Source organism: Salvelinus sp. IW2-2015, linkage group LG27 (genome assembly GCF_002910315.2).
Source record: "Salvelinus sp. IW2-2015 linkage group LG27, ASM291031v2, whole genome shotgun sequence".
Lineage (NCBI taxonomy): Eukaryota > Metazoa > Chordata > Actinopteri > Salmoniformes > Salmonidae > Salvelinus > Salvelinus sp. IW2-2015.
In genome coordinates, this window is record NC_036867.1 from 31,006,816 (window position 1) to 31,025,847 (window position 19,032).

The 19,032-nt window shown below is 43.9% G+C and overlaps 2 protein-coding genes across 5 annotated transcripts in view; both read left to right on the forward strand.

The window, feature by feature from the left end:
• Positions 1-7,639, forward strand: part of LOC111953459 (glycogen synthase kinase-3 beta) — a 63,882-nt gene extending 56,243 nt beyond the window's left edge. Inside the window, exons 8-11 of one of the 4 annotated variants that reach the window (XM_023972745.2) lie at positions 664-771; positions 2,679-2,886; positions 3,951-4,049; positions 4,895-7,639. In XM_023972745.2, coding sequence (XP_023828513.1) covers positions 664-771; positions 2,679-2,886; positions 3,951-4,049; positions 4,895-4,959 — 480 coding nt within the window. In that variant the 3' untranslated portion in view covers positions 4,960-7,639. The remainder of the gene's footprint in view (positions 1-663; positions 772-2,678; positions 2,887-3,950; positions 4,050-4,894) is intronic. The other 3 variants (XM_023972747.2, XM_023972746.2, XM_023972749.2) reach the window with 3 other exon arrangements.
• Positions 7,640-10,043: 2,404 nt separating this feature from the next.
• LOC111953342 (arsenite methyltransferase-like) lies at positions 10,044-11,606 on the forward strand. Its single transcript, XM_070435531.1, has 4 exons — positions 10,044-10,121; positions 10,239-10,270; positions 10,706-11,052; positions 11,368-11,606. The coding sequence occupies exons 1-4, from the start codon at positions 10,044-10,046 to the stop codon at positions 11,562-11,564; spliced, it is 654 nt and encodes a 217-aa protein (XP_070291632.1). The 3' UTR covers positions 11,565-11,606.
• Positions 11,607-19,032: the final 7,426 nt, after the last annotated feature.

The following is a 19,032-nucleotide window of genomic DNA, read 5'->3' on the forward strand; positions in this document are numbered from 1 at the left end:
CTGCAGGTGGTGACCACAGACCACTTCTCAATTCCTATGCTTCCTGTCTGATGTTTGGTCACTTTTGAATGCTGGCGGTGCTTCACTCTAGTGGTAGCATGAGACGGAGTCTACAACCCACACAAGTGGTCAGGTAGTGCAGCTCATCTAGGATGGCACATCAATGCGAGCTGTGGCAAGAAGGTTTGCTGTGTCTGTCAGCGTAGTGTCCAGAGCATGGAGGCGCTACCAGGATACAGGCCAGTACATCAGGAGACGTGGAGGAGGCCGTAGGAGGGCAACAACCCAGCAGCAGGACCGCTACCTCCGCCTTTGTGCAAGGAGAGCACTGCCAGAGCCCTGCAAATGACCTCCAGCAGGCCACAAATGAGAAGTGGTCTGTGGTCACCACCTGCAGAACCACTCCTTTATTGGGGGTGTCTTGCTAATTGCCTATAATTTCCACCTTTTGTCATTTCAACTGATGAATTGAATGGGAGTCATTTCCCAAATTCTGAATGGAAACAACCCTGGTGGTAATGTTATGGTGGTAATGTAACTAATGTAATGAGTGATTAACTTCCGTTTTGACATACAAGTACTAAGTACACACCTGATACTTCAAATGTACATAGTTGTACATATCGATGAGAAAACGGTTCCTCTGTCTCCGTGTCTCCCCAGGTTCTCGGCACTCCCACTCGGGAACAGATCAGAGAGATGAATCCCAACTACACTGAGTTTAAGTTCCCTCAGATCAAGGCACACCCATGGACTAAGGTGAGTCAACAGGTACAGGAACCGTTTTTTACTATTTTAAAATCTCCGTCGCCTACATCTGAGTGTCTCTTTCTCTGTCGCTGAGTGAAAGTGTAATTTAAGAGCAAGTTCAGATTCTCCCCGTCTTCAAATCTCACTCATGCATCAGTGAACTCCAGTGTTTTTTAAATAAGCATGTTAAACACTTTCACACGGTCACCAGCCCCAGGGGCAAGCAGAGGAACAGCAGTGTACACACAAACACTCACATAGAGCTCATTTTAGAATCTGCAGGTTGAACAGCATGTGCTCAGTGGGTGCAGGACTCACAATGTACCTCACCACATTGGTGACAAAAGGGACAGCTGTTCCAAATTCGGTGACTATTGCTCTCCCCGTAGGCTCTAACCCTTGAGTGTTTCCACATCTGAAGGGTTGGATAAGTATTCCACCTTTACAAATCTGCACACATCGAAGGGTTGCATGCTCATTGGTTTTTTGGAGCATATACCCACGTGGGTGATTTGAAAAATGAACTTAGGTCCACACTCCGGTCGGTTGTAGTAATGCTGTAAAGTTGGTTGCCAACTGTCATATAAAGTCCAAAGAAGCCTGAAGGAAGGAGGAGAGATGACGAGAAACGTATTCGGTTTACAGTTTTATCTGTGAATTAATTGTCGGAGTAGAGGACCTTGTGCATTTCAGGTAAAATAACAACTCAATGTTTATATACCAGGACAAATTAGCTAGCTAAATTGCCGTACATGATTAATGCTTTTTGACCTGTCCCCAAATTAATATAATTGGTACAGAGTTTGTTTTGATATTTCAACCTGCGTGTCCTGATCGCTTCTGGTGTGGGTGAACAAAATGAACTTGCGCGCTATGGCGTACGCGTGCGGTTTGGTCAGCATGTTAGGGCCAAGGGGAAGGGATACAGGTAGGGAGGTTATTGGGACCGCAATATTTGACCCACGGTTTTACACCAGCTCTCTCCTCTGCAAGAGACAATTTATGCTTGATCTGAAAATGTGGTCGGAGGTGCCGTGTGGGTGGTGTGGCCAAGTTGAGCTCCGTATCTCTTTGCGCCTCTCAAATTCTGTAACAATGCGGAGGGCTCCATCTGCTAAATGACTTAAATGTAAATGTAAAATATGGCTCCTCATTGACATGATTGGTTGACGGTAGGTGAAGGCGGGAGGTCCTGTATAAACACAAACTCACTTCTTCCTTCAAAACAGCTTTGGGCTGCTCGGTGAAGCGCAAGAAGTATGAATGCCCTGACTTCTGCAGAGGCCATATCACCTTAAACGCTGCACGGCCAATGCAGAGATCGGGATTGACCATGTAGCGCCTTTAAGATATGTTTACACTCCCTCTGGTGGTGTAGTACTGCACTGCACTGTCCTCTGGCCTGTTGGTGTCTGAATAAAAGTGAATCTACAAGACATTTTAGGTCCCACTTTAAGGTTTTATAAGGTCTATAAATGCTTCAGAAAACATTCATAGRCAAAAAAACACCAGATGTAAGAACCATATATATATATATATTAGTGTATATGTATAGTGTATGTATGTATATGTAAGGCTTTGTAAAGTTGTTTAAAGTGGAGCAAGATTTTAAAACCCTGTCATTCCACTTGTAGTGTCGTGTGTATATACAGTGCCTAGTGAAAGTCTTCACCCTTGCACAGTTTTCACATTTTGCAGCCTTAGATTTTTTTGCACAGGCACTGTATAATATTTAGCTGTCATTGGTTTAGCAGGTGTAGGGTGAAGATGTCTCTGGACGCTGATCTTTGGTCAGTTTTGCATATTCCCCACTAATGCTTAAGGTTAGGATTGGGGGAAGCTGATCCTAGATCTGTACCTAGGGTAATCTTCACCCAGGAGCTTTAGCCGACGTGTCACCTCTAACCTGTGTCATTGACCGGTTTCAGCCTTGTGTGATTGGCTCTCAGGTGTTCCGGCCGCGCACGCCCCCTGAGGCCATCGCTCTGTGCTCGCGGCTGCTGGAGTACACGCCCACAGCGCGCTTCACGCCCCTGGAGGCCTGTGCCCACACCTTTTTCGACGAGCTCCGGGACCCCAACCTCAAGCTGCCCAACGGGCGCGAGAAGCCCCTGCTCTTCAACTTCTCCACACAGGGTATGGATGGAGCTCAGACACAGCTCTGTATCTCCTACTGAATTACTAGAATGGACAAAGCCCCTCAGACGACTGCAAATTTGACTGGAACACTCATGGGACCACTAAATATGGATGCCAGTCTTCTCATCACAGAACTTTGACTTGAATAGGAATGTCTGTTCTAGTAATTGTATTTCTATACATGCCAAATTTGACTCCTGATTAGCGTGGTGGTTGATAATGGGGAATGTGACTATTACTCCATCAGATAATTGTGATTAAGATTGAAATTTGATCACAGCGAATTAATGCTGTGACTATGATTGATGTAATTGTGTCACTATTCCTTGCTGCTTTGTAATGCAGGTCTCCCTTGTAAAAGAGAGCTTGGTCTCAATGGCCCTGCTAAAATAAAGGCTAAATATGCTATGATGGTGAATGTGAAAGTTGGGCCTGTAGTTGTAGGCCAAATGGTAGAATGTGTGTCTATAGGTAACTGTATTTGGGTAGTTGGRTCTGTGGTTGTAGGCCAAATGGTAGAATGTGTGTCTATAGGTAACTGTATTTGGGTAGTTGGATCTGTGGTTGTAGGCCAAATGGTAGAATGTGTGTCTATAGGTAACTGTATTTGGGTAGTTGGATCTGTSGTTGTAGGCCAAATGGTAGAATGTGTGTATAGGTAACTGTATTTGGGTAGTTGGCTATGTGGTTGTAACTGGTAGATGTGGTTGTATCCTGACTCTCCACCCTTCTCACAAAGTGTGCACTTTCACACTTCTTGTTGTGGATGTGACATTGTTGTAAACACCCTCTAGTCACTATTTACACCAATCCAACTCTTTTAAATCCATGATGGTGAGTGTGCAAGTGTAAACTTTGGGAGTATGCAAATTTTGTCCATAGACACAGAATGTGACTTACTGAATTTGAGGATGGTGATTGATTACGATGTGGTCATCAATGCATGCTGTGACTCCGGTAGGATGGTGGTGATAGTCGGGTCTGTAGTTGTAAATCTAAGATGTGCTCTCTGTCTATAGGTGATTGTGTCTGACGTGGTGTTTCTTTCTCTCTGCTTCCAGAGTTGTCCAGTAACCCATCCCTAGCCTCCATCCTCATCCCCGCCCATGCCCGGAATCAGCCCGGGGCCTTCACCCCTACCAATGCCTCCGCACCCTCAGGTCAGTACACCCCCCACCGCCCTGTCTTTCTCTTTCTCTCTCACCCTGTGTCTCTGTCTCTCTCTCACCCTGTGTCTCTGTCTCTCTCTCACCCTGTGTCTCTGTCTCTCTCTCACCCTGTGTCTTTGTCTCTCTCTCACCCTGCCTCTCTGTCTCTCTCTCACCCTGTCTCGTGTCTCTCTCACCCTGTCTCGTGTCTCTCTCACCCTGTCTCTCTGTCTCTCTCTCACCCTGTCTCTCTGTCTCTCTCTCACCCTGTCTCTTGTGTCTCTCTCACCCTGTCTCTTGTGTCTCTTTCACCCTGCCTCTCTGTCTCTCTCTCACCCTGTCTCTCATGTCTCTCTCACCCTGTCTCTCGTGTCTCTCTCACCCTGCTCTCTGTCCTTTCTCCCCTGTCTTCTCGTGTCTCCTCACCCTGTCTCTCGTGTCTCTCTCACCCTGCCTCTCCCACTATTGCCATTCCTAAATCAACCCCTAGACACGTTTGTATATCTGACAGGGTTGGATAGGTGTAAACTAGGGTTCTTGTGGCAGGGGCTAGGGGTCAGTGGAGGATTGGGAACCTCTCTCTCTCCTCCTCTGTCCTCACCCTCACCTCTCAGTACTCCTGGCTAGTCTCTTCTCAGTACTAACCAGGGCCCGTGTTCACAATGCGTCCCAAAGTATAGCGTCTAGAGTGCTGATTTAGGACCAGATTTCCCCTTTAGAAAATAATGAATAACATGATATGGAAAGGGTGGACCTGATCCCAGATCAGCTCTGTTACTCTGAGACGCTTTGTGAATAAGGGCCCAGAGGTCTCCTCATTAAAGGCGAGTAGTGTAACGTACTGCTTCCATTTCCAGATGCCAACAACGGAGACCGTGGCCATACCACCAACGCTGCCTCCGCCTCCAACGCCTCCACCTGAGCCCTCTTCCTGACCCGTCTGCCCGCTGCCCATGCCCCAGCTCCTGGACAACAACAGTGGCATGGCTGCACACCAAACAACTAATAAAGCAAAGCAAGAAAACTGACACCCGATAAAGATGAACGCAAGGAAAACCGAATCGGAACTTCGTTATTCCCCTACCACCTCCACCCTCTCCCATCGTATTAATGTTTGTTTATTTATTTGTACAAAAAGGACAACCGTGATATGTTCTCAGAGCTGCTCTTCATCTTTCTGTGCTTTGAAGAGGAGGGGACTGAGTGCGGGTGTGTTTAGTGTAGAGATCATGTATAGCTAAATAAGTATACAAAAGTACTCTGACGTGTTTGTTTCCATAGACAATCTTCTTTCTTTCTTACTCTAGGTATAGTCACCCACTCTCTCTGTGTAGGGGAGGCCTCTACATGCCTCCTGCAACAGCCTTACGTTCAGACTGTGGCCCCTTGGGGCCCCTGTCGACCCCATCCCACCCATTCATACATATACATCTGAGGACCTTGATGACATTGTGACTTTTAATGGTTGACCTCGATATCTGTCTGTGTTCAATGTACAGATACACAGTTGATATATTGTAGAATTGTGTCAGCTACTCTCTCTCTCCCGCTTCAGAAATCACAATTCTGCTACTGTATGCAGCACCATTTTGTGATTCTGCTCGTAAGGCAACAGTTGTCTCGCACCTCCGCATGTTTTTTGGGTTCGTSCCCGTTTTAGCTGCCAGAAGCGGTGCAGAAATGAGTTTTACCCCATTTTTCCCCTAAGGGTAATGCCGTACCGACAAAACTTTGCCAGAACAGACCTAAGAGCGAGATATTCTGCTGGTCTTTCATGTGATTTCAATGAAGACCACGACCTCTGTTTTACTTTTCCTGCTGCTTGTCAGATAGACATTATGACTAGTAACGCCTGGTATTGTTCCATTTCTTGTTAGGGTGGGGTGGGTTTCGGGGAATGGCTATGAAGGATGCTTGGATGAGGGCGTATGCTGTTGATTGTGCTGCATTTCATCACAATCTTTCTTGTTCCCTATTGTTCCCTATATGTTCCCTATAATTTAGTGCACTGTTTTTGACCACAGTCCACATAGCTCTGGGCAAAAGTAGTAGGGAATAGGGTGTCATTTCAGACGCAGCCCCCATGTCATTTTAAACCACTGTTGGAAGTTCTTCCTCATTCTGACTTCACCCTTTCCTGCTCTCCTTTTGCAACTGAAAGTCCTTCCATCCCATCCCTCAACACTTTGAAGACCTATACAAGAAGTACACACAAATGTGTATGTATTTATGTAAGTAGATGCTCCTCACCAAACTGGCTTACGTGTGCGTGTCTTCCTGTGGTATGTATGGTATGTAAGTAGGCAGACCCAAGAACTGTTAACGAGCAAAAACAAAACAAAAATGAATGGTATAAAGAAGAATACAAAAGAAAAAAACATTCAGGTTAAAAGTTATTGTATAGTCAAACTGTAGATCAGCTTTGTTTTTCTCCTCCAGCCATATAGTTCAATCYCGACTGTACAGTAGGTGCCGGCTGTATCATTGTAAGGATAACCAGTAATGTATAGTGTATCTATAGGTTGGAGTGCCTTTGCTTCCACTCGTTCACTCCTCTCTTCCCCAGGTCTCCTCCCTCTATGGTCCTACCTGGAGGCTCTGTTGTGAAATTGCCCTTACGCACAGATCTAGGATCAGCTTGGCCTCCCGAAATCCTAACCATAGTGTGAAAACACAAAACTGACTCGAGACCAGCGTACAGGGCAGCTTCACCCTATTCCTTCGCGGAGTGCTGTTGACTTCCCCTTTCCACCTCTCTGATCTTTCATGTTCCACAATTCACTGCAAAGCCAGGCTTCACACAGACCACACTCATCACATCACCCCTCCACCTCGTCACTGTTTCTTTTTGTACGATTGGCTATGTGTCTTTGACTTTGGGATCCCCTTTGATGGTGGTGGGTTGGGGGAGTTGTAGCATTGATTTTCTCAGACACTTTAAAAATACATTCTCTTTCCAGGAAGGTTTGGGGTGGGTTTTAAAATGTGTTTTTATGGTTTTATGAGCGATGCACGTACAACCCCACGTGGTTTGGGGGGGGAAGTCTTATCGTATTCAGTATTACTTTCTCAACTATGGCAATAAACAATTTGTCTGTAGGATTTGTGTGTCCACATTCTCAACAGCACTCTGGGAGAGATGTCATGTAGCACCAATCCTTCATGTTTTTTATTTAATTTTTTTAAGCATATATTTGTATGCTTGCTTGTAATATTTGCATCCGTAAATGTGTTGCTATCCAATCATCTGGCCTGTAAAACAAACAATGTGACCACTTCTTGTGACTTTAAGGATAATATATGTACAAAACACAATGTTTAAAAAAAGATATATATAAAAAATTAAAGGAAAAAGGACTGGGTTATATTCAGAAATTAAGACTTTACAACAGAAAAAAACGAACATTACTACTACTTGAATGCCTCTGTGACTGAAATTTTGATTTCATTTTGAATATAAACCTTTTGTTCTGTGAAGGTATGCTTAATGTCCCCTCTCCCTGTAAATATTTCTGTCTCTATGTGACTTGGTTCAGAGAAATAGTTACCTGGTACTGTAATTTGCATTAAATAAACAGTAGGTTAGCCTGGAAATGAACAAACTGTGTCATGTCTTTTGTTATGTTCTCATATGCTACCTGGGTTGTGTTTAGAACAGAGAAAACATTGAAACTGAGTTACTTGAACTTGTATAAGAACGCACGTACTTGTTATTGCGTTGCAAAACATTTGCTATAGTACGTTCCCTACTGAGCACGACCCTGTTTGTTGTTAGCTCAAAGTTGGATGTGTTCCAGTGGAAAGTAGCCTATCCCATGGTCCTGGTGACGCGCTTGTTTTGAGCCCAAAATTAAGAAAATGTGTCAAATTGTAAGATGCAAATCTACCCCAGGTTGTGGCTTAAGGTATTATAATATAGATAGTTGGACTCACTTCTACATTCCTCATTCTAAGAAGGGGATTAACATTAAATACATTTCAAATGAACAAAATACATTTCATTTTCAGATTTGACATATATTACCTTGTTCCCTTAATTCCCTCTACCTTTCTGCAGTATTTACACATTTGCCTGAACAATTTACATAAATGTTTTGGAATTTTCATTTAAATAAATACAGGTGTTTATCTGGATTTGAGGAACTGCTGAACAGTTGATTTGGATGGTTCTGTATACAATATTACATTTAACAGTACTGCCTCTTCAGTGGCCTGTGTCTGTTCAATACAAAAGACCGGTCATTTCCGTTCTTAAAATATTTACAAGTGACRGACTGCTGCTGATAACAATTGAATAAAGTTTTTTTTTGCAGGTGTTAAGCGTTCGGAAATTCATCAGTTCTTCTGAATTGGAGTAGATAGCCAGAGTGAATTTACACACGCACACAATGTGACCTACCTGTGTTGAACTGCAATCCCTCATATTTAAACACTAGCGGCACGCCACTCTATGGGTGGTACATATTTGTGGCATCACAGTCACAAAACCCAGGCAAATAAACAAAAATACAAAACACAGTAGAATCTAAAGTTGCCTACCACATAGACCTGAATGATGCACTTCTTTTGAGCCCAAAATTGTAGGACGCAAATTCGCCATGCACCAGTTTATGGCTTATGGTATAATAGGTCTAATGTAGATGTTTGCAACTTCAATATATATAATCAGTAAATGTCTAATCATATAGATTAATCGCAACCTATACAATGTATGTAACGGAGTTGGAAATGGCACCAGGGTATTACTGCTATTCAAGTCAAGGACTGTTGAGCCAAACGGAGGGTACTACAAGCCGGCTTTCAATGCATAATTTGACTGTTACAATATTATCATATTGGAGGAACATAATGTGAAGACATTTTCATTGTCCGAATGTGACTTTAAGAGACTGCACAATCAGAGATAGAGAGTTGATACACGTTTTTAAAGAATGCTACAGGACATTCACAGGACAGTAAGTCAGACAAACCAGGATTCTGTTTTATGTGTTAGTTCGGTCTTCTCTGATCTGCTACTACGAGGGATTCCATATTGAACTGAACCCAGATCCCCTCAAACCAATCAGGTCAGTTTCCTTTTATTCCCAAAACTAGGAACTCTGTGTAGAATAGCAGTGTAGATGTGAGATATTACCTGATAAGTGTATTTATTCAATCAATGTCTGAGCAAGTGAATCATTCATTGTTCCCATTTCAATCAAACATTTGTAGACTACATTAGAATTACTCACTAAGTCTGTGAACAAAAACTTTATGAAGAAATCTTGTCAAAAAACTTTTGCTTCAAATGTTTTATTTCTGTGTAATTATTGACTTTAATGACTTACTTACCCTCTGGTGTTTTATCCCTGTAGGATAAATACTTCCACAGCATTATGAGTAAATATAGAAAGTATAAAGATCTACTGAGAGATATTCCTTTCTTTCCAGGTAATGTGTTTAATTTATATTTATATTATATGATATTATATTCCTGTCTGTTTCTTAGTAATAACAGCATCATAACTGGAAAAACAATTCAAAAGCTTCTCAAAATCCAAAACTGCAGCCCAGAAAACAGAAGTAGTAGTTCGTGCCAAAAAAAACAGGCCTCTTAACAAATGTTATGATTTTTTGCAAAAAATATATAATTTGGCTAATGGGCAGCTAGCTGTCCCATTTAAAACACTGGCTCAAAATAGTTTAGTGGACTGGCCCATTTGCCTCTGGTGGGCCGGTGTGTCAGATATGTCCAGGCCGATTTATTGGTAGTATTCAGCCCCTGCTACATTTTTAACACAACATTTCAGTCTAATTTATAACAACCACTTCCAACTCATGTTCTATTTGATCAGCGTAGATGTTTTGAAAATAGATCAGCCATTAGTGCCCGTTAATGTGAACGTATCATGTGTGTTCTTCAACTGTCATTCATTCTGGCACTTGTTTCACCATGTGTATCAGCCATTTTTACTAATGGAATAACGCACAATCTGGCGCACCCCAAGAAAAGCTTGATGGCGGACAATGGAGAAGTACCACAATGTGATGATCAAGAACGTTGTCAAACTGTGTCAGATCCAGGACCATCGTGCTATCCTGGAGGTAGCAGCTTATGTGATACACTTATACCTATTTCACACAGATGTGGTTACCTGTAAAAAATACAAAGCAATGTTTACATGACCCCCTTTCAAACCCTTATGTACCACTTTCTTGCAGGTACTGAATACCCATTTTATATGTATCAGTCGGTAACTGGCAAATTGGGAGGGGTGCAATTCAAATTTGGGACATGTTAAATAATGGAAGTRTTAATGAATTTACCTGCAAAAGAAGTTGAGGACCATTCACCTAGACCCGATACCTGTATTTTGGTTACAGGGTCTGTGAAAATGCAGGTCTCATGGCTCGGTCTCGAGGTGGGATTTAATATACCTTGTTTTTTACAACATACCCCGTTCAGATACACAAAAAGCAGGTAGAAAGAAGATGGGATTTCTGTCTGTGTATGAAAGGGGTATTACTTTATTTCACACACACACACACACACACACACACACACACACTTGAGTAATTTAGCAGACACTCTTATCCAGACAGTAGTGAGTGGATACATTTTCATACTGGTCCCCCAAAGGGGTTGAACCCACAACCCTGGCGTTGCAAGCACCATGCTTTACCAACAGATCGCACGCACGCACACACACTCGCACACACTTGATCCAGTGCGATCAAATCTACTCAGTCCTCCAGTTTGGCTTTGGTCCAGGCCTGGGGCTCCAGGAGGCTTTGAAGTACCTGAACCCCAGGGGCAGGCTGTTCGGCCTGGACGTCTCAGAGTACATGCACAAGGTGTCCCGGGAGCGTCTGGGCCCTCAGCTGGCCTCGGGGAAGGTCCACCTGCTCCAGGGCAGGGTGGAGTGTATTCYCCTCCCGGACCACTGCATTGACAGAGTCTTCCACTCCAACTGCCATCTSTACTGGCCGGACATGGCCATCGCCACCGCCGAACTGCTCCGTGTCATGAGGCCAGGTTAGTGGAAGCACGGCACACACATGCGTATGCCACAGGCACACACAAGATGCAATTCTTTATTGCAAACAGTAGAGGGCAATGTGAGTGCAGTCAGRGCCATACTATACAAGCTGTATAACAACATGCACTAAACGTTTACTGCATCTCTACGGCACTGCATATCTATAGAGTTATCACAGTAGCCTATACAGGAAGACAGTATTGCAGTGCACAKAACCTGTTGTTGTTGTATCTCTCTGTATGATGGTTACCATAGAAATAGAAGGATAGTTCTAATGAATACAACCACCTCCTTTTCTTCCTTCCCGGTAGGAGCGAGGATGTTGGCAACGTGTGACCTGGGCTTCTTCAAAGGTGTGATGGTGGAGCCTGAGCCCTACATGCAGAACCTGAGGGCTGTGGGCTTCCTGGGGGTCAGCATGGAGGACCTGATGGATGAGGGAAAGAGCTTCCAGGTCATCTATGCTACCTCTCCACCTCCCTCCACCACCGAGACTCAGAACAGTTAGGAATACGCTCTGTATGTACACTCCGGATGTGTTTGATGGATATAACAGCATATTGTATCATAAAAACGAATGTTACTTCCAAGGAGAGTACGTCTGTTCATACTCAAGGTTTTATATTGAGCACTTGTATGTTACTGTGATGATTGGTTGTCAGAAATAAAGTATTTACCTGTCATTCACTTTGCATGGGAGGGTTATACACAGTACAAGCCTTGACTAGTAAGGTTTTTTGGTGACCACAGAGTGCCTAGTGTTAAATAGCAGGTTTACAGTATAGACATAGAGGATTTTGTTATAGGTGACAAATGCACGCATGTTCAGCAATCCATTTGATTATAATTTTCACTTATTTGCATATGACAGATTTCTGTCAATAAAAAGCAATCAATCAATCAGGGTCTCACAGTCCCTTCTCCAAACAGACTACATTTGAAAGAAACAAAAAGATAAAGACATTAGAATATGTGGGTGAGCTATTTTATCTATCTGAAGTCAAGACAACACCTTGGTTTTCAAATGCAATGGTTATACTGCTTTTTCTGACCTCAAGCAGAGCGTTTGGCACCACTAAGTGGGCTGCAGGGAACTTGGTGAGGGGGGTGGTGTTCAGGTATGTGGATCACGTGTCCTTCAGCCATGCTTGCTTTAATGCAGGTCGACTTGGGGTTTGATTCAATCCATATCGTTGAAGTTCAGCACTACAGCGCGATTGAAATGTAAAGGTAATTTCCGATTGAGCCGACATATGTAGTGTTCACCGTGAACGCAGTCTCCGCTAACGTGAAAACATTGCCTTTACATTTGTTTTGTAGCACAGCTCTTCAGCACTACAGATTTAATTGAGCCCTTGGTGTTGGCGAGGATCTCATTATGGGAGGTATTCACTCTGTACTCCCAGGTTAACCTTAAGATGCGTTGGAGGCATCTGATGTGGAACGATTGCAGGATGTTGTTGTGCTRCCTATATTGGGTCCAGGTCTCTGAGCCATAAAGCAGACTGGAGACACAAACAGCATTGTATACTGCCACCTCGGTGTTGGTATTATCGATTTTCCAAGACCCTGGCCCGAGGCATCCGAAGGAAGTGAAGGCTCTATTGACCCGAGTATGAACTTCTGATATCAAACAGAGCAGGAATGTATCCTCTCTGTGGGGTCTAGATGTGTGGAAGGATGCCAATATGGTTTCTTAGAGACTGAGAGGAGGTAGTGTATAAACACATATCAAAATAGCTAGATAAAAGTTAAAAGGATAGTAGGAAAGACTAAGAGTGGTCAAGTCTGGTCCTTGGTTGTTTACCAGTTTTTTTGTTCTGTATTCAGGGCACATATAGTTAGTGGCTGTGCCCTGATAGGCTCCCTGCTAAGTTAGCCACGGGCAGTGTTACCCCTGGGTGGTGTCAGTGTTGCTGGGGGGCAGAGCAGGAGCTKCTGCTGCTACAGTTGCTGCTGATGCCACAGCTGGGTTCAGTAGAGTGAACAGAGCTAGCATATCCAAYACAGATGGAGCTGCTAGTCCATGATCAGCCACAGCTGGACAGAAGCCCCAGGGAGGAGTTGGGCTCTGGCAGGGGCATGTGAGAGATGCCTTCCAGGGCACAGTCCCCTGGGTGGTGAGCAGTGGTGTTGGCCTCAGAGTCTGTGGGCACCAGGTGGGATTTGGGCACCAGGTGATAGCATGACACCGGGTAGGATTTGCTGGACATTCTGTGTGAGCCTGGGGGAAAAGCAGCAGAAGATCCATGCCTAAATAGTGTTTTCTGATTAGCTCAGACAGTTCATCTAGACATAGTTCTAACATTAAAATGGCTGCCTAGCTCTAGTGTGCCACAGAGGATAATGTTTAACAATGGTCTAAGTAAACCATATAATTAATATGCATTGAAATGTACGTGTGTGTATTGTTGTGTATGTTTTCCATATCCATCCCACTGGTCACCGATGTCAGTTCAACATTTAGTTTTGATTTACTTTTGGTTGAGTTGTCAACTAACCTGAATTCAACATGAAATTTCACCATGTCATTGGATTTAGGTTAAAAGTTGGGTGAAAAAAAGATGAAATTTCCTTTTTGCAAATCCAATCAGTTTTCCACATTGATTCACCACATTGAATTTCTTTGTTGAAATGATGTAGGAAACAACGTTGATTCAACCAGTTTTTGCCATGCGGGATTGTCTGTCTACAGTACAATGAACTCCATTAATGGTCAAATTGAATATTTATTTTAGTTATTGGACGTACCTGCGGTGGAGGACTGCCATTTCCCTCTCCCTCTCCTTCAACACATCTATAGCAGCACAGGCTTCATTCTAGAMATTAAATGGCAACTTTAAAAGGTTCAATGCAGCCACTTTTATCTGACTATCAAATCACTTCTGGGTAACAATTAAGTACCTAACTGTGATTATTTTTCACCATTTTAATTGAAAACAAAAAAAAATGTTTCTTAGCAAAGGGCAATTTCTCAAGCAAGAATTTTGCTAGGAGTGTCAGAGTGGAAAAATGACAATTTGCAGTTATTGGCTGCAGTGGCAATTTTAGCATGGTGGGGCTAACACCTTTTTTTGKGKGKGGGGGGGGGGGGGGGGTTGCATGCCAGCAAAGCCACTACAACACTGAACAATACATTAATTGCACTAGAACGGTGACAAACGGTACCCACAGACTGTTAGGGCCTAAATAAAGCTGTCCCAACACCTTACCACTGCTACACCTGGCTATAAGTGGAGCCTTGTCTGACAGCAAAACAGTTCATTCAGCCTCATTTACTGCCTTTTACAAAAACATAGCTGATATGGCTGACTTGCTTAAACAAATGTAGTTTCTACTGACAATTGAGATGTACAAACTATGGCATAAGGGGACGACAAGAGGATAAGAGGCAATCCGTAATTTGGATTAAGACATTAATGAGCGAGCTAGGATGGACGTAGTCAATATTACTTTTTGTTCAGCACTTTTGAAATGTACAGTGACAGAATTCAAAACATGGGTCGCTTGTACAGTGTTCTCCTTGTACACCAAGTCAGAACCGTAGGATAAATAAAGGGGGCATATAAGCAGACAATGAAAGCTCTTACAATATTCAATKATTTCATTTCTTTAAAAACAGGTTATAGGCTACATGTGCACCACAAAGTCAGAACAGTAGGTGAAATTAAGAGGGGGAAATAGACCAAATTATTAGGGTGAGGCACATGGGCTACTAACAACTTACCACACAACATACACTTAGTATTACTTTCTTAGCAGTATACATATCTCCCTGGCATATTACATCATTTATGCAGCAGCATACAATACATTTTTGGACTCACCTTGTTGTCCTGTGCTCACTTGAACAGGAAGGTGGCGCCGTGGTCCTTCGTGGGCAAATTTTGTCATTAACTTTGTCATCAAAGTCTGGCATTCTCTGGATTTATGGTGCATTCAAGACAACTGGGAACTGGGGGGGGGGAAAACAATCTCGAATCATGATGAAGTCAGTGATCTTCAGGTTGTAGCTCTAGAAAGAGGCCCGAGTTCCCGACTTACAATTCCGAGTTGGATAACCTTTCCTGAGTTCCCAGGTGTCTTGAACTCACTGAAGTCAGATTTCCAAGTTCTGAGTTAACAGTCGTTTTGAGCATGGCAGAAATCATGCTGGATTGAAAGCATTGCCAATGTTGAATGTCTATCATTTTAAGCTTGGAAAAGAGAACCTTAAACCGAGGATTGGGACCACACACCCACTCCACTGAATAGCAGGCTAGTGATTGCTTTGCAATGCTTGCAGTTAGCTACTGATTCCTTCCAAACCACTCATTGTTGAANGGACCACACACCCACTCCACTGAATAGCAGGCTAGTGATTGCTTTGCAATGCTTGCAGTTAGCTACTGATTCCTTCCAAACCACTCATTGTTGAATTTGCGATTTCCAACTTGTTGTGTAATGTTTATGTCTAATGGCCGATGAGCACCGATACTTTTTATCTATAATTTATCTTCATATGACAAGGATTAAAAATGATTTGCCAGTAGATTGTCGACTTGATTCATGATGATGACAGCTAGCTAAGATTTTGAAAGTATGACGTTGACATGATCAGTCCAATCAAAGCTACTGTAGATTTGATGTCATTTTATCTTCGGCCAATGACCCTGAGCCTTCTTGGATGGGCACCTCTAACGTGGCAGCACCGAAGGGGCATGCATTTTCAAGCTCTACCCATAGATTTGGCAGCGATGTGGTGTCCCCATGAGTGACAGAACACTGAGCCAATCACGGCGCAACTAGAGAACATTACCAACCCCTACGCTCCGTATTTTCCGCTGGCTGCCCCACCACCACAGAAAGCACTGAGCTAGGCTGAAACGCCTGCATTTTGGAGCTGCCTTAAGAAAGCAAAAACAAGACCATGTTTGTATGGAGGCTTTAATAACTCAATGTTTACTTTTTTTTTACAAACTGATATGTTACACGTATTAATGTGAAAATATTATGCAAAAGAGGCAACCCCACCAACAACAACAAAAAATGTGAGAGCCCCTGCCCTGAATGACGGATCACCACTGATTGGCAGAGAGGTTAGGAACGCTATTTTCAAACAGCTCTTACACTAAAAGGGCATTATCATAATTGCATGTGTTTGAGGGAGACTGCCAGCCTTGCTTACATATTTTTTGTCCATTTCCTCATTTCCAGACCTTGACCACATCTAGTTCTTTGGAGAAGTCGGCCTCATTCTCTCGCTGTTCTTGGCTGAGAGACAACTTGCACTTGATGTGCAAAAATTACGCATTTAAAAACCTTTGCACAAGCAGTTATGCAACCGTAATTTAATGATATCACAATAGTATTTTCATTCAAGGAAACTTAGAAGTAAATCCTTTGCACCCATCACACTTAAGCTCACAACTTCCAAGAATAACTTCTGAAAAGTTCTTACTAAGAGTGGCAAATGTGCTCTGGAGAGCAGCTGGTAGACGGGATTGGGCCAGCCAGAGATGGCACTGAGAGGTAACCACCTGCGCCATGGCCCGTCTGTTGGCGCGGGCCACATCCCTCTGGAGCAGGGAAAGCCGTCAAGACACCATCGCTTCCAGAAAAAGCTCCTCTGCGCCCTCCCGCAGCCGGGGCAACAGAGTCTGCAGGTAGGCCTGCAGGTAGGCCTGCAGCAGCATGTTGGTGAGTTGGTGAGCAGATGGACCCATATGTGGCTTTCAAGTCCAGATCAAAGACTCTGGAGGGTCCCGGATTCAGTTGCGGGTTCCACTCTATAATCTCCCGGTCCGAGAGTTCCAGGGCAGCTATCATGGTGTCCATGGTCGGGTACTCCCAGAGGCCGAGTGACTCTGCCCCCGCAACATAACTCCATGGTCCAGTCTCTGCTGTGAGTCGGAAGCGCCCCCTGACAGAGGCCCAGCTCTCCTGCAAGGCCTCGCTAAACTCAGCAGAGATGGGGACAGATGGAGAGTCATCACTGTCCGCCAGTTTGATATCCAGTGCAGAGGCTACCTGAGTGAGTAGGCTCCTCAGGGGGTGGCATTTCTTTGTGGGGCCGCACAGCCCTCCATGTGCTCGCCAGAGGTAGCCTGACTGCCATTAGGTACCGAGATGAGATCCTCAGAGCCCTTGTGAGACCATATGCTGACACATGCACATTTGTGGCCTGCTGGAGGTCATTTTGCAGGGCTCTGGCAGTGCCCCTCCTTGCACAAAGGCGGAGGTAGCGGTCCTGCTGCTGGGTTGTTGCCCTCCTACGGCCTCCTCCACGTCTCCTGATGTACTGGCCTGTCTCCTGGTAGCGCCTCCATGCTCTGGACACTACGCTGACAGACACAGCAAACCTTCTTGCCACAGCTCGCATTGATGTGCCATCCTGCATGAGCTGCACTACCTGAGCCACTTGTGTGGGTTGTAGACTCCGTCTCATGCTACCACTAAGTGAGAGCACCGCCAGCATTCAAAAGTGACCAAAACATCAGCCAGGAAGCATAGGAACTGAGAAGTGGTCTGTGGTCACCACCTGCAGAATCACTCCTTTATTGGGGGTGTCTTGCTAATGCCTATAATTTCCACCTTTTGTCTATTCCATTTGCCACAAACAGCATGTGAAATGTATTGTCAATCAGTGTTGCTTCCTAAGTGGACAGTTTGATTTCACAGAAGTGTGATTGACTTGGAGTTACATTGTGTTGTTTAAGTGTTCCCTTTATTTTTTTGAGCAGTGTACTTATGGTCAAATTGCTTCTCTGCATTTCTCCCTTTGTTATTGGTTCMTCACACCAAATTATTTAATCTGAACTATAGAAGTGATTGATTAGTGAATGGTGAAGAGGTATGTTTTTTTTCAGAAAACCTTGTGAAATGGTGTTAACACAATGTTAATCATTGTGAAATAGTGTGAATACAAGTCACATTCCTCTAAAATAATCGTATTCCTTTAAACTGGAGTAGGAAAATCTAAAAGCTCCATCAGTTAGATGTTTGGCTTCTTTTATTTCATAGTAAATGTCAATTAATGTGTAGAGATAAGTACTCACCAAAACAGTAGGGCTGGTTTGGTAGTAGCCCTAGAGCAGGTGTGGGGTACACGTACCCCCAGGGGTATGCACAATGCAGTCTGGGGTACGCCAAATAAAAATGCGAATCACATGTTGKTTTTTTTCTTCACATTTTCAAACAGTACATTTATATTTTCCAATGGGGCTATACATTTGGGTGAGTTTTTTTTCTCGCCTGAGTAGCCTCGTTTCACTGCCAAACATCAAATTAAAGAATCTAGTGTTCAGCGAAATAACAACACRATGTCAAATACAGGTAGCCTAGTCAAATAATTAACATCCAATCACATTAACCGTTACTCTCTCGCGGGAAACCTTCACTCTTGCGCAGACATTTAAGATAATGGTGGCGAGAGGCCAAGGGGTGTTAATCATCTACATAGAGGGGAGTGACCATGTGTGTTATCTGAAGGTGGAAACCTATAAAGCCTGCGGTCTGTACCAAGAGAGTTCCGTTGTTACATGGAATTGCGTGGCTTCTATTACTTTTGTAATAAAGTCTATTTTGATTTTACATGTTCCGGTATCTGAGAAATATTTGATTCAATATTTCCACGACAGCAACAATGTCGCCTATGGGCACAGACAGGGCTGGCAAAAAGTGCTCTTCACTGACGAGTCGCGGTTTTGTCTCACCAGGGGTGATGGTCGGATTTGAGTTTATCATCGAAGGAATGAGTGTTACACCGAGGCCTGTACTCTGGAGCGGGATCGATTTGAAGGTTGAGGGTCCGTCATAGTCTGGGGCGGTGTGTCACAGCATCATCGGATTGAGCTTGTTGTCATTGCAGGCAATCTCAACGCTGTGCTCTTACAGGGAAGACATCCTTCTCCCTCATGTGGTACCCTTCCAGCAGGCTCATCCTGGCATAACCCTCCAGCATGACAATGCCACCAGCCATACTGCTCGTTCTGTGC